Source organism: Drosophila sechellia, chromosome 3R (assembly GCF_004382195.2).
Source record: "Drosophila sechellia strain sech25 chromosome 3R, ASM438219v1, whole genome shotgun sequence".
NCBI classification, from domain to species: Eukaryota; Metazoa; Arthropoda; class Insecta; order Diptera; family Drosophilidae; genus Drosophila; species Drosophila sechellia.
Window position 1 is genome coordinate 22,899,673 of NC_045952.1, and position 15,505 is coordinate 22,915,177.

Sequence of the window (15,505 nt, forward strand, 5' to 3'; positions counted from 1 at the left end):
AAATATATTTTTTGATTCAATGAAAAATTTAAAAAAAAAGTTCACTAAGCCCCATGTTAATTTTAGAAATAAATGTAATTCCAATCTCCCTTAAACGTGCAGAAATCTTAATTTATTGTGCCTATTAAAACTCTAAAGGTACAAATGAATATTTTATTCAATACTCAACGGGGCAGTGTAATCTTCGCAACTCACAACTATAAACTATGGTTATCTCTTCATTTTCCAATGCAAAAGTCCTTGAAGACCACGTCGAGTATATCTTCGCAGCTGATGTGTCCGGTGATGCGTTCGATGCAGCGCACGGAGTTGCGCAGCTTGGAGGCGGCAATGGCCATGTCCGGGTAAACGTCGGGTCTGTAATCTCGCAGAAAAATGTCAATGTTCTCAATGCAGCGTTCCAGTTGTTGTCGGTAGCGTGTGTTTGTGATCCGTGGATTCTCCGCCCGCGGTTCTCCGCACAGTTCTTGCAGCTGCTTCTCCAGTGATCCCAGAAAGACTGCCATCTTATCGGGCTTATGGCATGATATGGCTAACACGTTGGACAGCTTGTCCAGCTGCTGATGCTCCTCCTCCGTCAAAGTGTCCGTTTTATTGGCCACCAATTGCAGACGTTTCCCTGAGCACATGTCCAGGGGTATATCCAGCTCGCCCAGATAGCTATCTACATACGGAGCAACTGCGTCATCGTGCGTCAGCTGTGCAATGTGTTTGGCTTCTGCTAGGAGCAATATCAAATCGGATTGGACCAGACAGTTCTTGGCTCTCTGCATTCCCTCCTGCTCTATACTATCCGTAGTATATCGGCGTAATCCGGCTGTGTCGGAAAATACCACCGGATATCCTCCGAAATTGTGCATTGTTTCTATAATATCCCTTGTGGTGCCCGCCTGATCCGTCACTATGGACACGGATCGCCGGCAGAGGAGATTGAGCAGACTACTCTTACCAACATTGGGTGCTCCGATGATCACTGTGCGGACTCCGTCGCGGAGGAGCTCTCCTTGCCGCTGGTCACTTAAATGCTCGCGAATTTCGCGCTTCACCGCCTTCAGTTCCTTGCCGAGTTGCAGGATGATGCCGCCCTCGATTTGCTCCTCTTCGGCGAAGTCTATGTAGGCCTCCAAATGGGCAGCACAGCGAATAAGTCGCCGGCGCCAGTTGTCGTAGAGACGCGCCAGTGCTCCAGTACTTTGTAGCAGTGCCTGGAGGAAGATTAGACTTGAAGCTACATTTATAAGACCCTAAGTCCATTGCCTACCTGCTTTCTTTGCGCCTCCGTTTCAGCATGGATAAGATCTGCCAATCCCTCCACCTCAGTCAAATCCAGTTTACCACCAAAGAAGGCTCTTTTCGTGAACTCTCCCGGCTCCGCCGGCCGCAAGCCATCCACTTTTCCCAGAGCATCCAACATGGCCGCAATGACTGCCAAGGAGCCGTGCACCTGAAACTCACAGGAATCCTCCCCAGTGAAGGAAGCCGGTCCCGGAAACCAAAGTAAGAGCCCACGGTCGATCATCTCCTTGCTGGCGGGATGGTAGAAGGATTTCAGATACGCCTGACGAGCCTATTTGGAAAAGTATTTATAAAGTTTTACTATCATATAGATTTCTCGTCTTTAAATATAAATAATTATAAAAATAAAACCTGGCAGCTTGCCAATTACAACAACTTAAGCAGTTCACGAAATATTTCAATTTATTTAGTCAACTATATGTAAGTAAGGAATTTTTTTTTAAATTTGTTTATTTTTAAACAGGATACCTGTCACAAATTTTATACGAATAAGCAACAGGTCTTTTCATTTGCATACATATATTGATACTAGGAAACAAAATTATTCACTGCACAGGTCATTATATCGAATAATAAACGTATATATTAATTGACTTGCCTTTGGCTCGTATTCTTTGTTTGCAATAATTGCTCGGAGGGCCTTCTTTGTTTGCGGCCCGGAGACGCGGATCACGGACACACCGCACTTGACATGACCGGAACTAAGGCTGTAGATGGTGCATCCTCTGCTGGCAAAGCGCCGGAAACTGCCCAAGAAGCTCTGGGACGCGTTTCGGAGAAGCGCCATCGTCGAAAAACAATTAAAACCCAACCGCCGAATAATAAACAATTAAACGTGATATTAAGTGTGACCGCGGAATGGCCGTTACAAAAATATATCATTTCGCTCGGAGATATACACTAAAGGATTGTGCAACATTTGTGAAGTGGTGGTAAGCTTGGGTAAATCTCCAGTCCCGACACAAACCAATTTGACCGAAATATTGAATTTTGAACATGGGGACGTTTTGTATTTATTTATTTTTTCGTTATTTGGAGGTGAATTCCAAAAAAGTATAAATTCAATAATGTTAAGAAAAGAAAGATCTAACTATCTATGTACGACTTAAGGGTATAGATACAAGAAATATGAAAAATATGCAATTGAAAAGTCGTCTCCCCACTCGTTGGGAAATTTCTGACCTCGCAGAGCGTTTTCCAAATGGCACCTTAATGGGCATTTCAAGAAAATGTCATATTAAATAATACAGAGCTTTTGATTTTTTTATTTTTTTAGAATTCACTTCCAATTTATACAGCAGTAGTATTTGGAATTTTTTGCCAAATAATTATCTGATTTTTTGTAAAAAACTTTCGAAATAATGGTCCAAATATCGAATGTCATATCTCGTCGAACTTATAATTAAACCCTTAATTGGTTGTAGTTCAAAATTTCCTATTTTATTTTTCTGACATTTTTTGAAAAAATAGACGATGTTACCCCTTATAAAAAATGTGAAAATCGGGAAAATTTTTTTTAGTTTTACCAAAAGGTGGTAAAAATAATAAGCACTGATAAAAAACTGTAAGAATCAGTTTTTCTTATGTCTCTGAGACCATTTTTAGCCAAGCTATGATGATGTACATCTCAAATCCCTTCTCCGCTCTTGACGAAGACACAATACATTTAAATATTTTATTATTAACAAATATGACATCTGCACTATACAGTTACATTTTCGGATTTGGACGCTTTAAAATCTGATGCCTTCGACACTATCAATTTGATCAGGCTACAAGAATGAGCAATTGCTAGAATTTCTGATTCGAATACAACTGTCAAAAATAACCGGATTAGAATAAGAACTGACGTTTTCGGGTGCTGTAGGCGTTTGACAACCGGAGAGATACTATAGGTGGTGGACAGCAATCAGTGGCACGAGCAAATTTGTTGCGCTGGATCATCGCCGCATTGGTGTCCCATTGGTTGATAAAGGCACGGGCCTCGTCGTCACATGGTTTTGCCGTACTCGGTCTGTCTCCCTGCAAACAAAGATTATTTCAAATTGATTTTTGTTTGAAATATTCCATAAAATAAGCACCTGGGTTCGACGACGTCGAGGAGCCTCATTATCCATCGTTTCCAGGAAGTCCCGTCTGCGGTTTTGCTTGGTCGCCACGCTGTCCGGGAAATTGACCCAGGTGCACTCGTAGTTGCGCTTCTCCAGTTCGCGCGGATGGTACTGCTCGTTATCGAAGCGTTCCTGATCGTCCCCGACGGAGATGCGTCCGCCGTGGCCATCGTCCTGCTCCCACATGGAGCGTCGCTTGTTCTTCTTGTACACATCCGCCTTCTCCCGCTCCCTGAGTATCTGATCGTCGGGCAGGTATGGGCTGCCCACCCTGGGGCGCTGGTACCGCCTGGCGATGTGACGCGTGGAGGCGCATTCGATCCGCGCACGGAGGAGCTCGATGCAGCGGTTCACCATCATCCGCGTGCCACCGTGGATGTTAACCATTCTCGGTAGATATACTTTTTTTTTACGGTTTTAGAAATTTTATTAAAAAGAATTAGGGAATTGTGTAGGTTTTAATATTGGAATGCCAAAATGTAGCCTGCTTCCAAAGAGGCGGCGTGTAACGAACTGAATCCGCTCCCAAAAAATCGAGGTGACATGTAAGGTGCGTACGAATCAAGGCACACCTGATGCTGTAAGCCGGCTCACCTTTCTTAATTAGCGCTGTTCATCTGGCGTTAATTTTCCACGGCTAGTACCTGTCACACAGATCAGTTGAGTTCTCAGAGTGGCAGCATGAGGTCTACGATTTTGGTACTTCTGTGGATCGGAGCCATTAGGGCGTCTTTTGGGAATCAAACCCATCTGGTGGGCTCCTCTTTGGAGAATCGCATTCTATCGCGACGGGTGCGTGCTTTGGTATTTCCCGATAAGGCTTCCCTTCTCCTGACCGCCGCCCTAACCAAACTCATTTTGGGCGGACGACCAAGTGGCCTTCAGTACAGCTTGGAGTTTGATATGTACGTTCCGGTTCCCGACACCATTGAGGGTTGGCAGCCCAAGATCCTGAAGAAGATGAAGCCAAAGCCCATGCCAATGTCAATGCCAAAACGCCGATATGATTGGTCATATAGCAAAAGACTTGAAAGCTATTATCCATACTATGCGAAGCCACATAGAAATGCTCATTACGATAGGTAAAGTATATATATCTATTAGTTGAATAAATTAATTGGACATTCTGAGTTTAGTCCCGGCATTAGCCGTAGAGTTCCATTCTACCAAACAACATTGAGGTAAATTATTATGAATTACTTTTACGAGGTAAAAATTACCAGTTCAATGTCTTACTAGGGATTCATTTTCCCAAGCTCCATGGCATTTATCCTCGCCCACTAATCGCAGGAAAGAGTTCTATGAATCGAGGTAATCTCAGATTAATCATTTTGAAATACTCTAACGTGGCTTTAAACTATTTCAGACCCACATTGAATAGAGCCTCATTCTATCACAGCCCATGGAGTTTGTCTGCAAATCAGAGAAACTCATATCCACCGGAGGAAGAAGTTTATGAGTCCTGGGATCAAGTGCCTAGTTGGAAGTTACATCGTGGATACAGAGAACGCAGAGAGATTTTCGATCAGCTTGAGGCCATGGGAAAAGTGTAAGATTCAAGTTTTACACAAAATTATTTAAAATAATGGGTTATTTTAGTTATTTTTATTTAGTTTTCAGTTGGACCTAAGGTCCTGTATCAAGAGAGCCATGTGTGAACTAAGAGCCAAGTTAATCGCCGGCCAAGATCAGGGTTTCCTCATGGAGGATCTAATGCGAATTGTGCTGACGTAAGTGAAATAATTTATTGTGATATAAAACTCCATTAAATGAACTATACTTCAGAGTACCCGAAGAGGTGGCCGACGATAAGTACAGGCATCGCATGGACAGCCAGGACTGTGCGCGATTTTACGCCCCAAGTTGTCCCTACAATGTTCTAGACTTCCTTACCCAAAGTGGTGCCAAATTGTAAACATAGTGAGCCGAGAATCGAACTTCCGCCCCATGTCGTTGTACTGTGATTTCGGATAACCCAGAGTCGTCAGTTCTCATTCCGTTCTCGAGCTGGATAGGTCTCTAGCCTCCCAGTTTCGTGTTCGCAAAATTCCATCTAAATTTCCGGCCCAAACCCTTTGGAAAATATATTTCGGTTAAAAATTCTAAATTCCAGAGCCCCAAAATGGCACTGAGTGTTTATTCCTCCCGAGCACTGTTCCGCCCAAGCGCGATGATTTTTGGTGCGGTTAACAGCTGTGTGCGATTTGCGTCTGGCTGTGATAAGAAGGGGCCGAGCCGGTGCCCCAAGGTGTTGACCAAGTTCCCCTGCGGCAAGCCCAATCTGCAGGCTCCGCCCAAGAAGAAGAGGAAGATCGTCAAGGCACAGTCCATGTGGCTGAATCCATTCTGTGATCCCGACGACACAGCCTGTCCGTTCAATCCGCGCTTCGACGATATCTACTACGTCGAGTCGGACAAGGCCAAGCGGAAGTACTGGCAGACATGGGTGGCCTGCCCGCCCATCCAGATCAAGCCCAAGAAGATTTGCTGTTTCGCCAAGGCCAAACCGGCTCCTATTAAGCGGCGCAAGCCATCGGCGAAGCCATCGACCGCCTGCCCGCAGCCTTGTCCGGATCCGTCGGAGGATCTGTGTCCCCGTCTGCCCCGTCGCTGCCATCGCGATGGTCGCCGACCACCCTCGTGCAGAAGGGAACGGGGACCCCTGCCGTGTGTAAAGCCCCGGACGCCATATCCATCTTTCTCAGAGTGCCGACGTCTCAAGCCCGACGCCCCGCCACTCAAGGAGTGCAATTGTCTGGCGAAACCGCTGCTCTGTGAGATTTGGGCCGAGTTCCGACGACGAGCCACTGCCAAGAAGTAGAGCCGTGGCCCTGATTATATAAAGCGCTTTTACGATTCTACAGCATATACATTTTTTATTTGTATGAGGAGATTAAAATGTTTGCCCTGAGTGCCAGCACGGATACAGGATGTGTGATCACTGAAACGGATTCTTGGCCATATTTGTCACGAGGGTCCAGAGCAGCGGATTGCAATCGCTATAGGTTCGCTCGCAGTCGGCGCCACCACGTCCCGCGTCCCGGGCATGTAAATACTTACTGGCCACATTGTCCAGGGTGGGTCTGGAAATTCATTTATAATTACAATTCATAACTCATCCATTCCAAGTAAAATGTCACATACACCAGCACTGCGTTTACGATCTCACTGAAGATGTTGCTGTTCTGAAAGGGTTTCTGCGATATTTCGCATATGCTTCTGAGCAGGCAAACTCCGCCGTAAGCACCATCTAGTCTGTAGAAAAAGAGGGGAATTACAAAATACATAGCTAATCCCTAAACTGATACTCACTGCTCCATGCCCACTTCAATGGCATTGTAGACCCATGTGCGCGCCTCGTCGTGCAGGACCTTTGCCTGCATGTCCTTGCGCCACTCGCGAGCAGTGGACACGAAAGCGGTGGTATTCCAAAAGCTCCACCAGTACAGGGGAATGGTGGTGGGTATCCACTGGCCTTGCACGTTGATGAACCACCAAAAGGACTGATTCTTGTCCGTCTGCTTTAGAGGATACGCCAGGCTAGGTACGACCTGCAAAGTGGGTGGTAGGATAAGTGGAATGGTTGGAGATGTGCCAAATCTACCATGTTGTAATCCTACCTTGACAACGCCCTGTCCATTGTAGATGGCCACACGCTTGGATCGACTCAAAGAAGTAAGACTGCTGTTACCGCCCTCATCTGGATGGTTTATACTTCTGCTAATCCTTAAAAAACTGTCGTCTGAGGTGTAAATGTTCTTTGTGAAGCTCAGCACCAAGTCAATGGTGAATAGCAAACTGAGGAGAAACAAAAGCCAGGTCAGAACTCTATGGACCATCTTGTTTGTGTTCTAGTGCAATGTTAACTAATCGTTCTTTGTTTAAACTGGGATCTCAGCCACGATACACAAAGAACGCCATATGTGTTTACCCAAAAAATTGACAGATTCTGATTGGGAAGAATACACAGAGAAAAACTGAATTCTTGTTGTTTGTTGCACTTATTTAATAAATATAATAAGGAATTTTAAATTTACTTATTAATCAAAATATCTATTAAACTTATATTGAAGGTATAAGTTTTATACTTAGAGCCAACCTGAATTGTTTTCTGTGTAGCACCAATGACAGATCTTTGGGTAATGAAACGTTCTTGTGGAGGAAAACGGAGTCAGCCGAAGATGTCTCTTGATTGGCCAGATCACGCTGCTATTTGGATCTTAATGACGGAGCATGCGCTCCACTTTCGGAGCTGTTTTGTGGACCGTTCTAATTGCTATTCACGCATCTGGCTCTGGTCGTTGATCCGCTTATTCACAGCTCGCCTTAATTAATCCCCAAATAGATAATGGAGGGCTCTGGATTTCGGGTGGCTCGTTGCATGATCACATCGCCATGTATCGCTCAAAGCTGCAGAACGTCGGAGATTTCGGCCAGGTCATCCTGCTGCTGATCACCCTGATTCGACCCATTCATGGACTTCTGCTTTTTCCCACCTCAACGGTGCTTCAGCTGACCTCATCTGTCTCCATTCCCGCCGACCTGAATACCCGCACTAAAGTATTCACGGACATGGGCTTTCAGATGAACTACAACCTGCCGCCCACGGTGTCCGCCTTCTACAATGCCACCATCTGGGCCGATGAGCTGTCCCGGAGACAAAAGCGCCAGTTGGACAACAGCCTGGTTTCTAATCTGCAGCAGTGGGATCTGGAGGGCGGCATGCATCCCGGCGATTTTACAGCCGGTCAACTGTACAAGGGTATAGAAAACATGCTTGAGACCTATGGTTTCCATAGATCATGTCTGCTCCGCAGTGTCTGCGAGCTGGCCCTGCATCCTTTCGCAGAGGACCACTTCTATGGAATGATCACCCAAGTTATAACCTTTCTGCTCACGTAAGTTTCAAACGTTGTATGTTTGAATTTGTAAATACTTTATTATTTTTTTTATAAATTAGAAATATTCTGAAGAAGATTTTGTTATACCCCTTATATATATTTATTCGTAATTTTCTGTTTTTAATTGCAGACCATCTCAACACGAGGGATTCTCCGAGGACGAGCAGCATTATCGTGATAGATACGAAAAAGCCGAGAAAATTGGCTTTCTCGGTGGTCGGTGTCATCTATCATATCCGAGATGTCAAGCAGATATCATAAACCTAGCCACCCGACTGGTCAGATGAAATAAAAATCTTAGCCATAACATTTTGTCTATTTAATTGGTCTAGATTATTTCTGCACTGGCACACAGTTGCAGTTTACAATTAAGCTTCATTGAATTGAAAATGCTTTCCTAAATTATTATGCCTCTAGACCAAACTGGTTGTCCACAATCAGTTCAATGGATCAGGTAAACACTGCTAGCTTAACAGGCTGCTGATGCCACTGAGAAAGTCCACGGGGCAGTTGGAATACAGATGGCCACAATCCATTCCAAGGAATCCTTGTTCTTCGGCATGTTCGTAAATTTCCCGGTAAACATTTTCCCCAGGTGCGAAAGCCTCATGCAAAGAGGGACTGCGATGAAGAGTTATAACGAAATCCATAACAAAATCTGATTTCTACTTACGTCAGGGTAAAAGTCAGCAGGGCGGTGAGCATATTGTTTTCCATATCCTTGAAAGGATGTCGTGCCAATTCACAAATACTGCGCAGCAGGCAGGACTCATCGAAACCATACTGGATGAGTATATTCTCCAGGCTCTCGTACAGCTCCCCGGCCGTGAAGTCACTCGGATGCATTGTGGACACACCTTCTGGCAGATACTTTGCGGTCTCATTCCACAAGTGACGCTTTCCCCGCCGAGAAAACTCATCTGGCCAAATGGTGGCTGCGTAGAAGGAGGAAGGTTGAGCCGGCAGGGCATAGTTCATCTGAAGACCCCAATCCCAGAAGAGTTTGCGATCCGGAATGACCACGGGCACCGACAGCGATGAGGTGATCTGGTAAACAGAAGATGCCGGAAAGAGCAGTGGGATCTCAGCCTGGATGGGTGTGAGAATGCTCCATAGCGATAGCAGAGCTCCCATGAAGTAGACGCCTGTGAGATACATTCTGATCTGGTGACCATCACAGCGACAAGAATGTGTATCTCAACTCGATATCTTGACAACTCAACGCACTTAATTAGTGGCTGCTAATGAAACGCACAGACATTGCAATTTACATGTAGGCCCATTTCTAGATCTTTTATTAGTTCTAGTGAAATATAACTTGACTCATCAGCTGTAATAGATCGTGTTTGCAGTGGGAATATAATCTCAAGCAATCCCGACCCAGGAATCCATCTTGCTCGGCCAGTTCGTAGGCCTTTCTGTATACGTCTTCGTCATCCCGAAAACCTTCGTGTTGGGAGGGGCTACAGAAATATATTATAAATTAAATTAAATAAAACAATTGATATCTTAAAATATTCTTACCTCAAAACGAAGGTCACTATGTCGCTTAGCAAGTGCTGATGGTTGTCATCAAAAGGGTGTTGTGCCAACTCGCAAACACTTCTTAGCAAGCACGTCTCATGGAATCCATATCCCGCTAAAGTATCCTCAAGGAAGGCATACAGTTCTCCAGCCGAAAAATCCTTGGGATGCATACCATTGCCATTATTATGTCCATATTTCGTATAGAAGTTCTCATCCGTCAGTTCCAGTTGGGGAACCTCTCGCTTCGCTTTGTAGTTGGCGAATCCTGGCCAGATGGGTATGCTATAAAACTCAGTCAGGTTATAGGGATAGTTGTAGGAGATGGCGAAGCACCAATCGATCAGAATACGACGTTCTGGATAGAGTTCAGCAATGGGTGTGGACACTGAAAGTGTCAGCTACAAGTGATAGAGTTAGTTTTATAGTCCAGATTTGTGACCAACCTTTACTTACACCCAAATTAGAAGATGCTGGCCATAGCAGAGAACTCGATTGATGAATCAGAAAAATAACTAGGATGCACGTAGTTAGCCAATTTGGTTTCATTTTGGGAACCATTCGTCTTGAGTTTTGAAGGGGAACTGATCGGTCTACAAACAAGCGATTCCCAAAATTACTGGACAAATTGGGTCGGTGGGTTAATGGATACATGATCATCGTAAATATATCAAGACGTCAATCAGCTGTGAGTAAATATTTGGGCAATCGGTTGGCACTGCCAGAATAACTGGCCTCTTTGGGCAGCATCCATAATTTGGGCTTTTCAGTTGGCTAAGATGCTACGAGACAAGATCTTTATCTTGTTGGTGCTGTATGCCGCTTTTTGGCCAAGTTTGGAAGCATATCAGGGAAAATCCAAGAAAACAGAACTTAAATATGTAGTGCCCAGAGTTTTTTCGCGAAGAAGAAGAGCGGTCTTGTTTCCGCCGGGATCGTATGTAAAGTTCACCTGTTCCTTTGCTACTGGACTTCTGGCGACCTATCCCAAAGGTATAACTTTTGTTTTGGAAGAGGCTGTCTACTTTCCGATTCCCGGAGCTGTGGAGGATATCTACCCCAAGAAGTTTCGACCCAAGACCACGACTAAAAAACCGGAAAAGCTGCCCGATTCCATTATTTACATACCTGGCACAGATTGGCGTTTTAAGGCCCAGACTTTGCCCAAACCCAAATGGAGACAACCACCTCCGAAAACTCATCGCATCGATGATGATAGCTATGCCAATCCTTATAAGTGGCAAGATTGGAATCAGAAACAAAAATGGGACACTTACCAATGGAAAGGCAGTGATCCAAACAAGGCAAAGTGGTCGAAATGGACCACACCTTCCCCGAAGTGGGAATCCAAATGGAATCAGAACAAGTACAGTGGAGCATGGCAATCACAACATTACCATGGCCATCGCGATCGCAGATCACTGTTTGATCGGTTCGCCAAGCTCAGTTCATTGTGCGTACTTATAGTTTATTTTTTTTAATTTATCTGATGATCTTGCAACTCTTTAAGGATTGGCATTGATGTCAAGTCCTGCATTTTGCGCACCATCTGTGATAGCAAGATATTACTGCTGCCACCTGGTTATTCCATGCTTCAGGACATGTTGCGAGTGGTATTCACGTAAGTGTAAATCTCCTTTATTAAAAATAAAATATTTTTTAAAATGTATATTTAAAAGTCTGCCCCGTTTGGATGGCCTGGAAGATGAGTATAGTCGCCTAATGGACAAAGATGCCGATGAATGTGCAGCGGAGCTAAAGTCTAAGTGTAATATGAATTTATTGATTTGGCTGTTGAGTGGCAGACTTGAATAAAGTAAAACTTATTTATCAGTCACGTATTTTGAGGAAGACTTCTCAAATTAAGTTCTTCAATTGTTGAATGTGCAATTAACACCTCAGTACACTTGACTACAATGGTAAACAGTACATTGAAATTGGATCTGGTTGTCTTCACTTTGAATATCTCAATCAGTACTCTTCAGAAATGCGTGTCGATCTGTTGATCCTCCTTTGTTTCGAGCTTATTCACTTGACTTTAGGTCAAGTGGATTCAAACCACACGGAGTTAAATCATGTGTTTGATAGAGTCTTTTCCCGTCGAAAGCGTTTCGTGTTATTTCCTCCGGGATCAAATTTGAAGTTTACAGGTCAACTGAGTAAAGGTCTAATCTCTGCTTATCCCAAAGGAGTGAATATGAATATCGAGCAGGCTTGTTATTATCCCGTTCCCTCGAAACGCGAAGATGTCTATCCAAAACGATATCGTCAGAGAACAACGACCACGGAGAAACCAAAGACAACTACGGAACCCACCTATGTTTGGATACCCGGAACAAACTGGAGGTTTAAGGCCACCCCTCTGAAGAAACCCATGCCAATGAAACTACACCAACGCATCGATGTGAGGCCACAAAAACCATCCTACGTAGATCCTGCCAAGTGGGCACATTGGTCCAAATATGGTAACCGTTACGAGAACTGGTCGCCAGCGAATCACAATTACGAGAAGTACAGGCAACCTGGCAGATGGAGCAAGTGGACCACGCAGTCGCCCAAGTGGTCAAAACGCTGGTATAGATCTGCGGATGGCGAGTACTATGATCCCGAGGTGGAACCCTATGAGGATGTGCGGTCTCAGCCGATTTATGATCCCTACGATCCCGACATGACACCGCATGGAGTAGCTCACTATCCTGAATTGGCGCATCTCAAGGATATGCGGCATTACAACGGACATCGCGATCGCAGGCAGCTTTTTGAGCACTTTGATGGTTTCAGTAAGCTGTAAGTATGAGTTTATAGTTAAGTCTTTAGTGAATAATTAGTACATAATACTATAGTTTGGGCATCGATGCTAAAGCCTGTGTTTTGAGAGCCATCTGTGATAGCAAACGCCTGCTTCTGCCGCGTGGATATTCGATGATTCAGGATATTGTGAGACTTGTGTTTACGTAAGGTATATGTGATTTCTGTGATATCAGCTTGACTAATTTTTGCTATTAACCACCATAGACTACCAACCGCATCCGGAGTAGAGGATGACTATTCCCGTATAATGCAAATGGATGCGGACGGCTGTGACCGTCAGTTTCGCGACTCGTGTAAGCTGAACTTACTGGCCTGGCTAATGGGTGGAAAGTGGAACTGAATAAAGGCAACTTAAAGCAGACTTGGGGATTGGGTGTTTATTGTATAAACTGGGCCTGCCACATGGACTGCTTGCACTCCGGATAGAGGGCGGCACAGTCCGCCTTGGAGGCGTGTGCTTTGTCGTAGTGGGTGTCGCGATAGGCAACCGTTTCGTTGTCCATGGCTTCCGGAAGAGTGAACACCGCACGCATCAGTTCGCCTACGAAGGTGCCGGGCTCCTCCTCCGTCGATTTCTGCCCCGTCTCGCAGAGGGTTCGCAATACGCAGTGGTGGCCATGGTGACCTCGTCTGTGGAAGGAGTAAGTCGTTTAGCACGCTAATTAGTGGATAAGTACTTCTCAACTAAAATCCCTGAAGAGTATACCTCAAACTTGAATCTGAACTTTAAGGTATCTTAATGAAATAAAAGAGTAAGTCTCCACGTACCTTGGCATCGATGCTTAACTTAGTCCTACTTACTTGTCCAGATACTTCTCGATTCGTTCGTACAAGGACTGTCTGCTTCTGCGATGGTGCTTGATCTGTAGTTGCTCCAGGCGGCTCATCTTGTCCTCGTGCTCAGTGGCCACTCCACTGCGTCGCTGGCGTTTATGCGGATTGGCTGCATCCGGAATGCTGCGCTTGCCAAACACCGGATATATGCGATGATGTCGAGGAGCTGGCCTTCGAGTGGGTCGACTGGTGGTGGGTGCGCTGGTGGTGGTGGTGCTGTCCTGTCGTCGCTGCGCCGCCGGCGGTGCTGCCTGTTGACTTTTGTAGCCGTAGTATCTATCTTTGAGTCTGCAAACGAAATAGATAATTAATTAAAATATGAACATGCATAAGGTCATACTATAAACGACTGAATACCAAATCCCAACAAAGAACGATGAAGATTAAAAAATTCCTTAGTATGTAGTTTTACCTTGAGTTTAGAGCCCAGTAGGGATAGCGTGAGTTCTGCGTGTGAGAGTAGGGTCTCGTCCACTTGGCGAATGGATTGCTGGAGCTGGAGCTGACCCCGGGCCGACTGTAGTAGTAGTGATTGTCCTTCCGCCTGCCCCCCTTTGGACGTGAGGAGTAATAACTATCCGCATATCGATGCGACGGATGCATCGGAGTGCGGAAAACGGGCGACTGGCTGTAGTAGGAGTTGCTGCCACTCGAGGAGGAGGAGGAGCCGTAACTCGACAAATTGATGTAGTTGGGCTTGTAGTCCGCCGGCCTGCTCGTCGTGGCCGTCGAGGCATCTGCATCAACATCCACATAGGTTATGTTCGACACGGTGTCGTTGCGACTGATGTCTAATGTGCCGTCCTCCAACTTGGTCAGCAGATCGTCCAGCTCCTCGCTGGGCGGTTTGCTGGGCAACTCCCAGGCCAGGGCCACCGTAATGCCCAGAATCAAGTAGTTCGTGTGGTCCACCACTCCCACAATCTCATCGTACACTATACGGATGAAGATGGGGGGTAATTGAGGCATGTGATTTGCATTATGACAGTGGCGTAGTTAGGGGTATTAATCGACAAGTTTTACAGTCGCAATTTTAAAAATAATTGTTCTACATTTAAATCTTTCAATTAATTAATCTGTGTATACTGCAAATGCGAAACCCCCTATCAATGTAAAATACCCTTTAACTGCGTCACTGTCTCGTGACTGAGGACTTACCCATCTGAAAGGAGCTGCCCTCCGGAAATACCAAATAACGTCGTTTCCGGGACAACAGCTCCTGGCTGGCTGACTGGCTGTTCTGGACGGATGCGGACGCAGACTCATTCAGCCGCATCTCGATGAGCTGCTCCAGGCTGCTGTCGTCCGCATTGTTTATGCTCAGTGATGGCTGGCTCCCGGTTGCCAACTGGATGGATTCCCCGGTCTTCAGTGTGTCGACCAAGTTGGCCGCGATGAGAAGCGCCAGGATGGTCGGCCAGCAATTACCTATTGGGGAATTTCCCTTCTCGATGGCATTGGAGCAGCTCCCCATCTTTTTCCGTGTCGACATTTTTCCAACCTGCTGTCGAAGCGTTGTCCATGCGGCAACTGTTGGCCAAGTATCGCGATGCTGGCCCAAACCGACAAAGAGAGGCAGCAGCAGAAGCGTTCTTGGCCAAAAGTTGGCTGTTAATTGTGAGTAGTGGTGGTGGCCAAGCAGCTTTCCCGCCAGAAAGTTTCCAGTTTGAGTTTGAGCTCCGTTCGTTAAATTTCTTTTGCCCTCCTCCTTTGTCTTTCATTAGTTTTCACACTTTTCGTCTTTTGTGTTTTGCCAAGTAGTTTGTCTTGTGGAGCTGCTTCCATTGCCTTCGCCTTTTGCTCCGTGTGCTCATTGGTCTATTTAGAGGTTCAAATTACTTTTTCACGCTCCCAACTTTTGGTTTATTCGTTCCATCCCGAAAGTAGCACACTTCCATCTTATTCCGATAGTGCTGCGGAGTTGAAGTTGAAGTAATGTGATCACTAGTCTCCGTTTTCCGGGGATAAACTCAAATGCTCGCCTTCGGAAATGCTTTTAGCTGCAAGTGGAGAAACTTCCAAATGACT

The 15,505-nt window shown here is 45.4% G+C and overlaps 11 protein-coding genes across 11 annotated transcripts; 5 read left to right on the top strand and 6 right to left on the bottom strand.

The window, feature by feature from the left end:
* Nucleotides 1-90: 90 nt before the first annotated feature.
* On the bottom strand, nucleotides 91-2,143 carry LOC6607734 (tRNA modification GTPase GTPBP3, mitochondrial). Its single transcript, XM_002032461.2, has 3 exons — nucleotides 1,895-2,143; nucleotides 1,262-1,567; nucleotides 91-1,205 (listed from the first exon to the last, which is right to left on the bottom strand). Exons 1-3 carry the CDS (start codon nucleotides 2,081-2,083, stop codon nucleotides 219-221), a joined length of 1,482 nt encoding a protein of 493 aa, XP_002032497.1. The 5' UTR covers nucleotides 2,084-2,143; the 3' UTR covers nucleotides 91-218.
* Nucleotides 2,144-2,957: 814 nt separating this feature from the next.
* On the bottom strand, nucleotides 2,958-3,938 carry LOC6607735. The gene is made up of 2 exons (XM_002032462.2): nucleotides 3,378-3,938; nucleotides 2,958-3,318 (listed from the first exon to the last, which is right to left on the bottom strand). Exons 1-2 carry the CDS (start codon nucleotides 3,792-3,794, stop codon nucleotides 3,130-3,132), a joined length of 606 nt encoding a protein of 201 aa, XP_002032498.1. The 5' UTR covers nucleotides 3,795-3,938; the 3' UTR covers nucleotides 2,958-3,129.
* Nucleotides 3,939-4,088: 150 nt separating this feature from the next.
* Nucleotides 4,089-5,341, top strand: LOC6607736. Its single transcript, XM_032722442.1, has 6 exons — nucleotides 4,089-4,489; nucleotides 4,544-4,588; nucleotides 4,647-4,718; nucleotides 4,774-4,956; nucleotides 5,021-5,137; nucleotides 5,193-5,341. The coding sequence occupies exons 1-6, from the start codon at nucleotides 4,089-4,091 to the stop codon at nucleotides 5,320-5,322; spliced, it is 948 nt and encodes a 315-aa protein (XP_032578333.1). The 3' UTR covers nucleotides 5,323-5,341.
* A 43-nt stretch (nucleotides 5,342-5,384) lies between these two features.
* On the top strand, nucleotides 5,385-6,273 carry LOC6607737. Its single transcript, XM_002032464.2, has one exon. The coding sequence runs from the start codon at nucleotides 5,530-5,532 to the stop codon at nucleotides 6,226-6,228; it is 699 nt and encodes a 232-aa protein (XP_002032500.1). The 5' UTR covers nucleotides 5,385-5,529; the 3' UTR covers nucleotides 6,229-6,273.
* Nucleotides 6,264-7,246, bottom strand: LOC6607738. Its single transcript, XM_002032465.2, has 4 exons — nucleotides 7,028-7,246; nucleotides 6,720-6,958; nucleotides 6,552-6,662; nucleotides 6,264-6,490 (listed from the first exon to the last, which is right to left on the bottom strand). Exons 1-4 carry the CDS (start codon nucleotides 7,244-7,246, stop codon nucleotides 6,346-6,348), a joined length of 714 nt encoding a protein of 237 aa, XP_002032501.1. The 3' UTR covers nucleotides 6,264-6,345.
* Nucleotides 7,247-7,643: 397 nt separating this feature from the next.
* Nucleotides 7,644-8,607, top strand: LOC6607739. Its single transcript, XM_002032466.2, has 2 exons — nucleotides 7,644-8,305; nucleotides 8,439-8,607. The coding sequence occupies exons 1-2, from the start codon at nucleotides 7,803-7,805 to the stop codon at nucleotides 8,593-8,595; spliced, it is 660 nt and encodes a 219-aa protein (XP_002032502.2). The 5' UTR covers nucleotides 7,644-7,802; the 3' UTR covers nucleotides 8,596-8,607.
* Nucleotides 8,608-8,640: 33 nt separating this feature from the next.
* Nucleotides 8,641-9,476, bottom strand: LOC6607740. Its single transcript, XM_032722205.1, has 2 exons — nucleotides 8,982-9,476; nucleotides 8,641-8,929 (listed from the first exon to the last, which is right to left on the bottom strand). Exons 1-2 carry the CDS (start codon nucleotides 9,464-9,466, stop codon nucleotides 8,773-8,775), a joined length of 642 nt encoding a protein of 213 aa, XP_032578096.1. The 5' UTR covers nucleotides 9,467-9,476; the 3' UTR covers nucleotides 8,641-8,772.
* A 98-nt stretch (nucleotides 9,477-9,574) lies between these two features.
* Nucleotides 9,575-10,394, bottom strand: LOC116801546. Its single transcript, XM_032721871.1, has 3 exons — nucleotides 10,289-10,394; nucleotides 9,833-10,233; nucleotides 9,575-9,771 (listed from the first exon to the last, which is right to left on the bottom strand). Exons 1-3 carry the CDS (start codon nucleotides 10,391-10,393, stop codon nucleotides 9,612-9,614), a joined length of 666 nt encoding a protein of 221 aa, XP_032577762.1. The 5' UTR covers nucleotide 10,394; the 3' UTR covers nucleotides 9,575-9,611.
* Nucleotides 10,395-10,611: 217 nt separating this feature from the next.
* LOC6607741 lies at nucleotides 10,612-11,663 on the top strand. Its single transcript, XM_002032468.2, has 3 exons — nucleotides 10,612-11,285; nucleotides 11,343-11,453; nucleotides 11,512-11,663. The coding sequence occupies exons 1-3, from the start codon at nucleotides 10,612-10,614 to the stop codon at nucleotides 11,645-11,647; spliced, it is 921 nt and encodes a 306-aa protein (XP_002032504.1). The 3' UTR covers nucleotides 11,648-11,663.
* A 156-nt stretch (nucleotides 11,664-11,819) lies between these two features.
* LOC6607742 lies at nucleotides 11,820-13,004 on the top strand. Its single transcript, XM_032722933.1, has 3 exons — nucleotides 11,820-12,619; nucleotides 12,676-12,786; nucleotides 12,848-13,004. Exons 1-3 carry the CDS (start codon nucleotides 11,820-11,822, stop codon nucleotides 12,981-12,983), a joined length of 1,047 nt encoding a protein of 348 aa, XP_032578824.1. The 3' UTR covers nucleotides 12,984-13,004.
* On the bottom strand, nucleotides 13,003-14,996 carry LOC6607743. Its single transcript, XM_002032470.2, has 4 exons — nucleotides 14,636-14,996; nucleotides 13,890-14,412; nucleotides 13,445-13,765; nucleotides 13,003-13,273 (listed from the first exon to the last, which is right to left on the bottom strand). The coding sequence occupies exons 1-4, from the start codon at nucleotides 14,967-14,969 to the stop codon at nucleotides 13,021-13,023; spliced, it is 1,431 nt and encodes a 476-aa protein (XP_002032506.1). The 5' UTR covers nucleotides 14,970-14,996; the 3' UTR covers nucleotides 13,003-13,020.
* Nucleotides 14,997-15,505: the final 509 nt, after the last annotated feature.

What these genes read in the sequence shown, in the direction of transcription:
- LOC6607737 (XM_002032464.2), top strand. Translation starts at nt 5,530, where the DNA reads ATGGCACTGAGTGTTTATTCCTCCCGAGCACTGTTCCGCCCAAGCGCG.
- LOC6607741 (XM_002032468.2), top strand. Translation starts at nt 10,612, where the DNA reads ATGCTACGAGACAAGATCTTTATCTTGTTGGTGCTGTATGCCGCTTTT. An exon ending in TTCGCCAAGCTCAGTTCATT is followed by an intron (nt 11,286 to 11,342) that starts GTGCGTACTTAT and finishes CAACTCTTTAAG; the next exon opens with GATTGGCATTGATGTCAAGT. An exon ending in ATGTTGCGAGTGGTATTCAC is followed by an intron (nt 11,454 to 11,511) that starts GTAAGTGTAAAT and finishes TATATTTAAAAG; the next exon opens with TCTGCCCCGTTTGGATGGCC.
- LOC6607743 (XM_002032470.2), bottom strand. Translation starts at nt 14,969, where the DNA reads ATGTCGACACGGAAAAAGATGGGGAGCTGCTCCAATGCCATCGAGAAG. An exon ending in GGGCAGCTCCTTTCAGATGG is followed by an intron (nt 14,413 to 14,635) that starts GTAAGTCCTCAG and finishes TCATCCGTATAG; the next exon opens with TGTACGATGAGATTGTGGGA. An exon ending in ATCGAGAAGTATCTGGACAA is followed by an intron (nt 13,274 to 13,444) that starts GTAAGTAGGACT and finishes CTCCTTCCACAG; the next exon opens with ACGAGGTCACCATGGCCACC.
- LOC6607742 (XM_032722933.1), top strand. Translation starts at nt 11,820, where the DNA reads ATGCGTGTCGATCTGTTGATCCTCCTTTGTTTCGAGCTTATTCACTTG. An exon ending in TTTGATGGTTTCAGTAAGCT is followed by an intron (nt 12,620 to 12,675) that starts GTAAGTATGAGT and finishes ATAATACTATAG; the next exon opens with TTTGGGCATCGATGCTAAAG. An exon ending in ATTGTGAGACTTGTGTTTAC is followed by an intron (nt 12,787 to 12,847) that starts GTAAGGTATATG and finishes TAACCACCATAG; the next exon opens with ACTACCAACCGCATCCGGAG.
- LOC6607740 (XM_032722205.1), bottom strand. Translation starts at nt 9,466, where the DNA reads ATGTATCTCACAGGCGTCTACTTCATGGGAGCTCTGCTATCGCTATGG. An exon ending in CTGCTGACTTTTACCCTGAC is followed by an intron (nt 8,930 to 8,981) that starts GTAAGTAGAAAT and finishes TCTTCATCGCAG; the next exon opens with TCCCTCTTTGCATGAGGCTT.
- LOC6607736 (XM_032722442.1), top strand. Translation starts at nt 4,089, where the DNA reads ATGAGGTCTACGATTTTGGTACTTCTGTGGATCGGAGCCATTAGGGCG. An exon ending in AGAAATGCTCATTACGATAG is followed by an intron (nt 4,490 to 4,543) that starts GTAAAGTATATA and finishes TTCTGAGTTTAG; the next exon opens with TCCCGGCATTAGCCGTAGAG. An exon ending in CTTGAGGCCATGGGAAAAGT is followed by an intron (nt 4,957 to 5,020) that starts GTAAGATTCAAG and finishes ATTTTTATTTAG; the next exon opens with TTTTCAGTTGGACCTAAGGT.
- LOC116801546 (XM_032721871.1), bottom strand. Translation starts at nt 10,393, where the DNA reads ATGGTTCCCAAAATGAAACCAAATTGGCTAACTACGTGCATCCTAGTT. An exon ending in CAGCATCTTCTAATTTGGGT is followed by an intron (nt 10,234 to 10,288) that starts GTAAGTAAAGGT and finishes TATCACTTGTAG; the next exon opens with CTGACACTTTCAGTGTCCAC. An exon ending in ATAGTGACCTTCGTTTTGAG is followed by an intron (nt 9,772 to 9,832) that starts GTAAGAATATTT and finishes ATATTTCTGTAG; the next exon opens with CCCCTCCCAACACGAAGGTT.
- LOC6607739 (XM_002032466.2), top strand. Translation starts at nt 7,803, where the DNA reads ATGTATCGCTCAAAGCTGCAGAACGTCGGAGATTTCGGCCAGGTCATC. An exon ending in GTTATAACCTTTCTGCTCAC is followed by an intron (nt 8,306 to 8,438) that starts GTAAGTTTCAAA and finishes TTTTAATTGCAG; the next exon opens with ACCATCTCAACACGAGGGAT.
- LOC6607735 (XM_002032462.2), bottom strand. Translation starts at nt 3,794, where the DNA reads ATGGTTAACATCCACGGTGGCACGCGGATGATGGTGAACCGCTGCATC. An exon ending in CTCGACGTCGTCGAACCCAG is followed by an intron (nt 3,319 to 3,377) that starts GTGCTTATTTTA and finishes CTTTGTTTGCAG; the next exon opens with GGAGACAGACCGAGTACGGC.
- LOC6607738 (XM_002032465.2), bottom strand. Translation starts at nt 7,246, where the DNA reads ATGGTCCATAGAGTTCTGACCTGGCTTTTGTTTCTCCTCAGTTTGCTA. An exon ending in ATTGAAGTGGGCATGGAGCA is followed by an intron (nt 6,663 to 6,719) that starts GTGAGTATCAGT and finishes CTTTTTCTACAG; the next exon opens with ACTAGATGGTGCTTACGGCG. An exon ending in ATCGTAAACGCAGTGCTGGT is followed by an intron (nt 6,491 to 6,551) that starts GTATGTGACATT and finishes ATGAATTTCCAG; the next exon opens with ACCCACCCTGGACAATGTGG.
- LOC6607734 (XM_002032461.2), bottom strand. Translation starts at nt 2,083, where the DNA reads ATGGCGCTTCTCCGAAACGCGTCCCAGAGCTTCTTGGGCAGTTTCCGG. An exon ending in ACAAAGAATACGAGCCAAAG is followed by an intron (nt 1,568 to 1,894) that starts GCAAGTCAATTA and finishes TTTTCCAAATAG; the next exon opens with GCTCGTCAGGCGTATCTGAA. An exon ending in CGGAGGCGCAAAGAAAGCAG is followed by an intron (nt 1,206 to 1,261) that starts GTAGGCAATGGA and finishes ATCTTCCTCCAG; the next exon opens with GCACTGCTACAAAGTACTGG.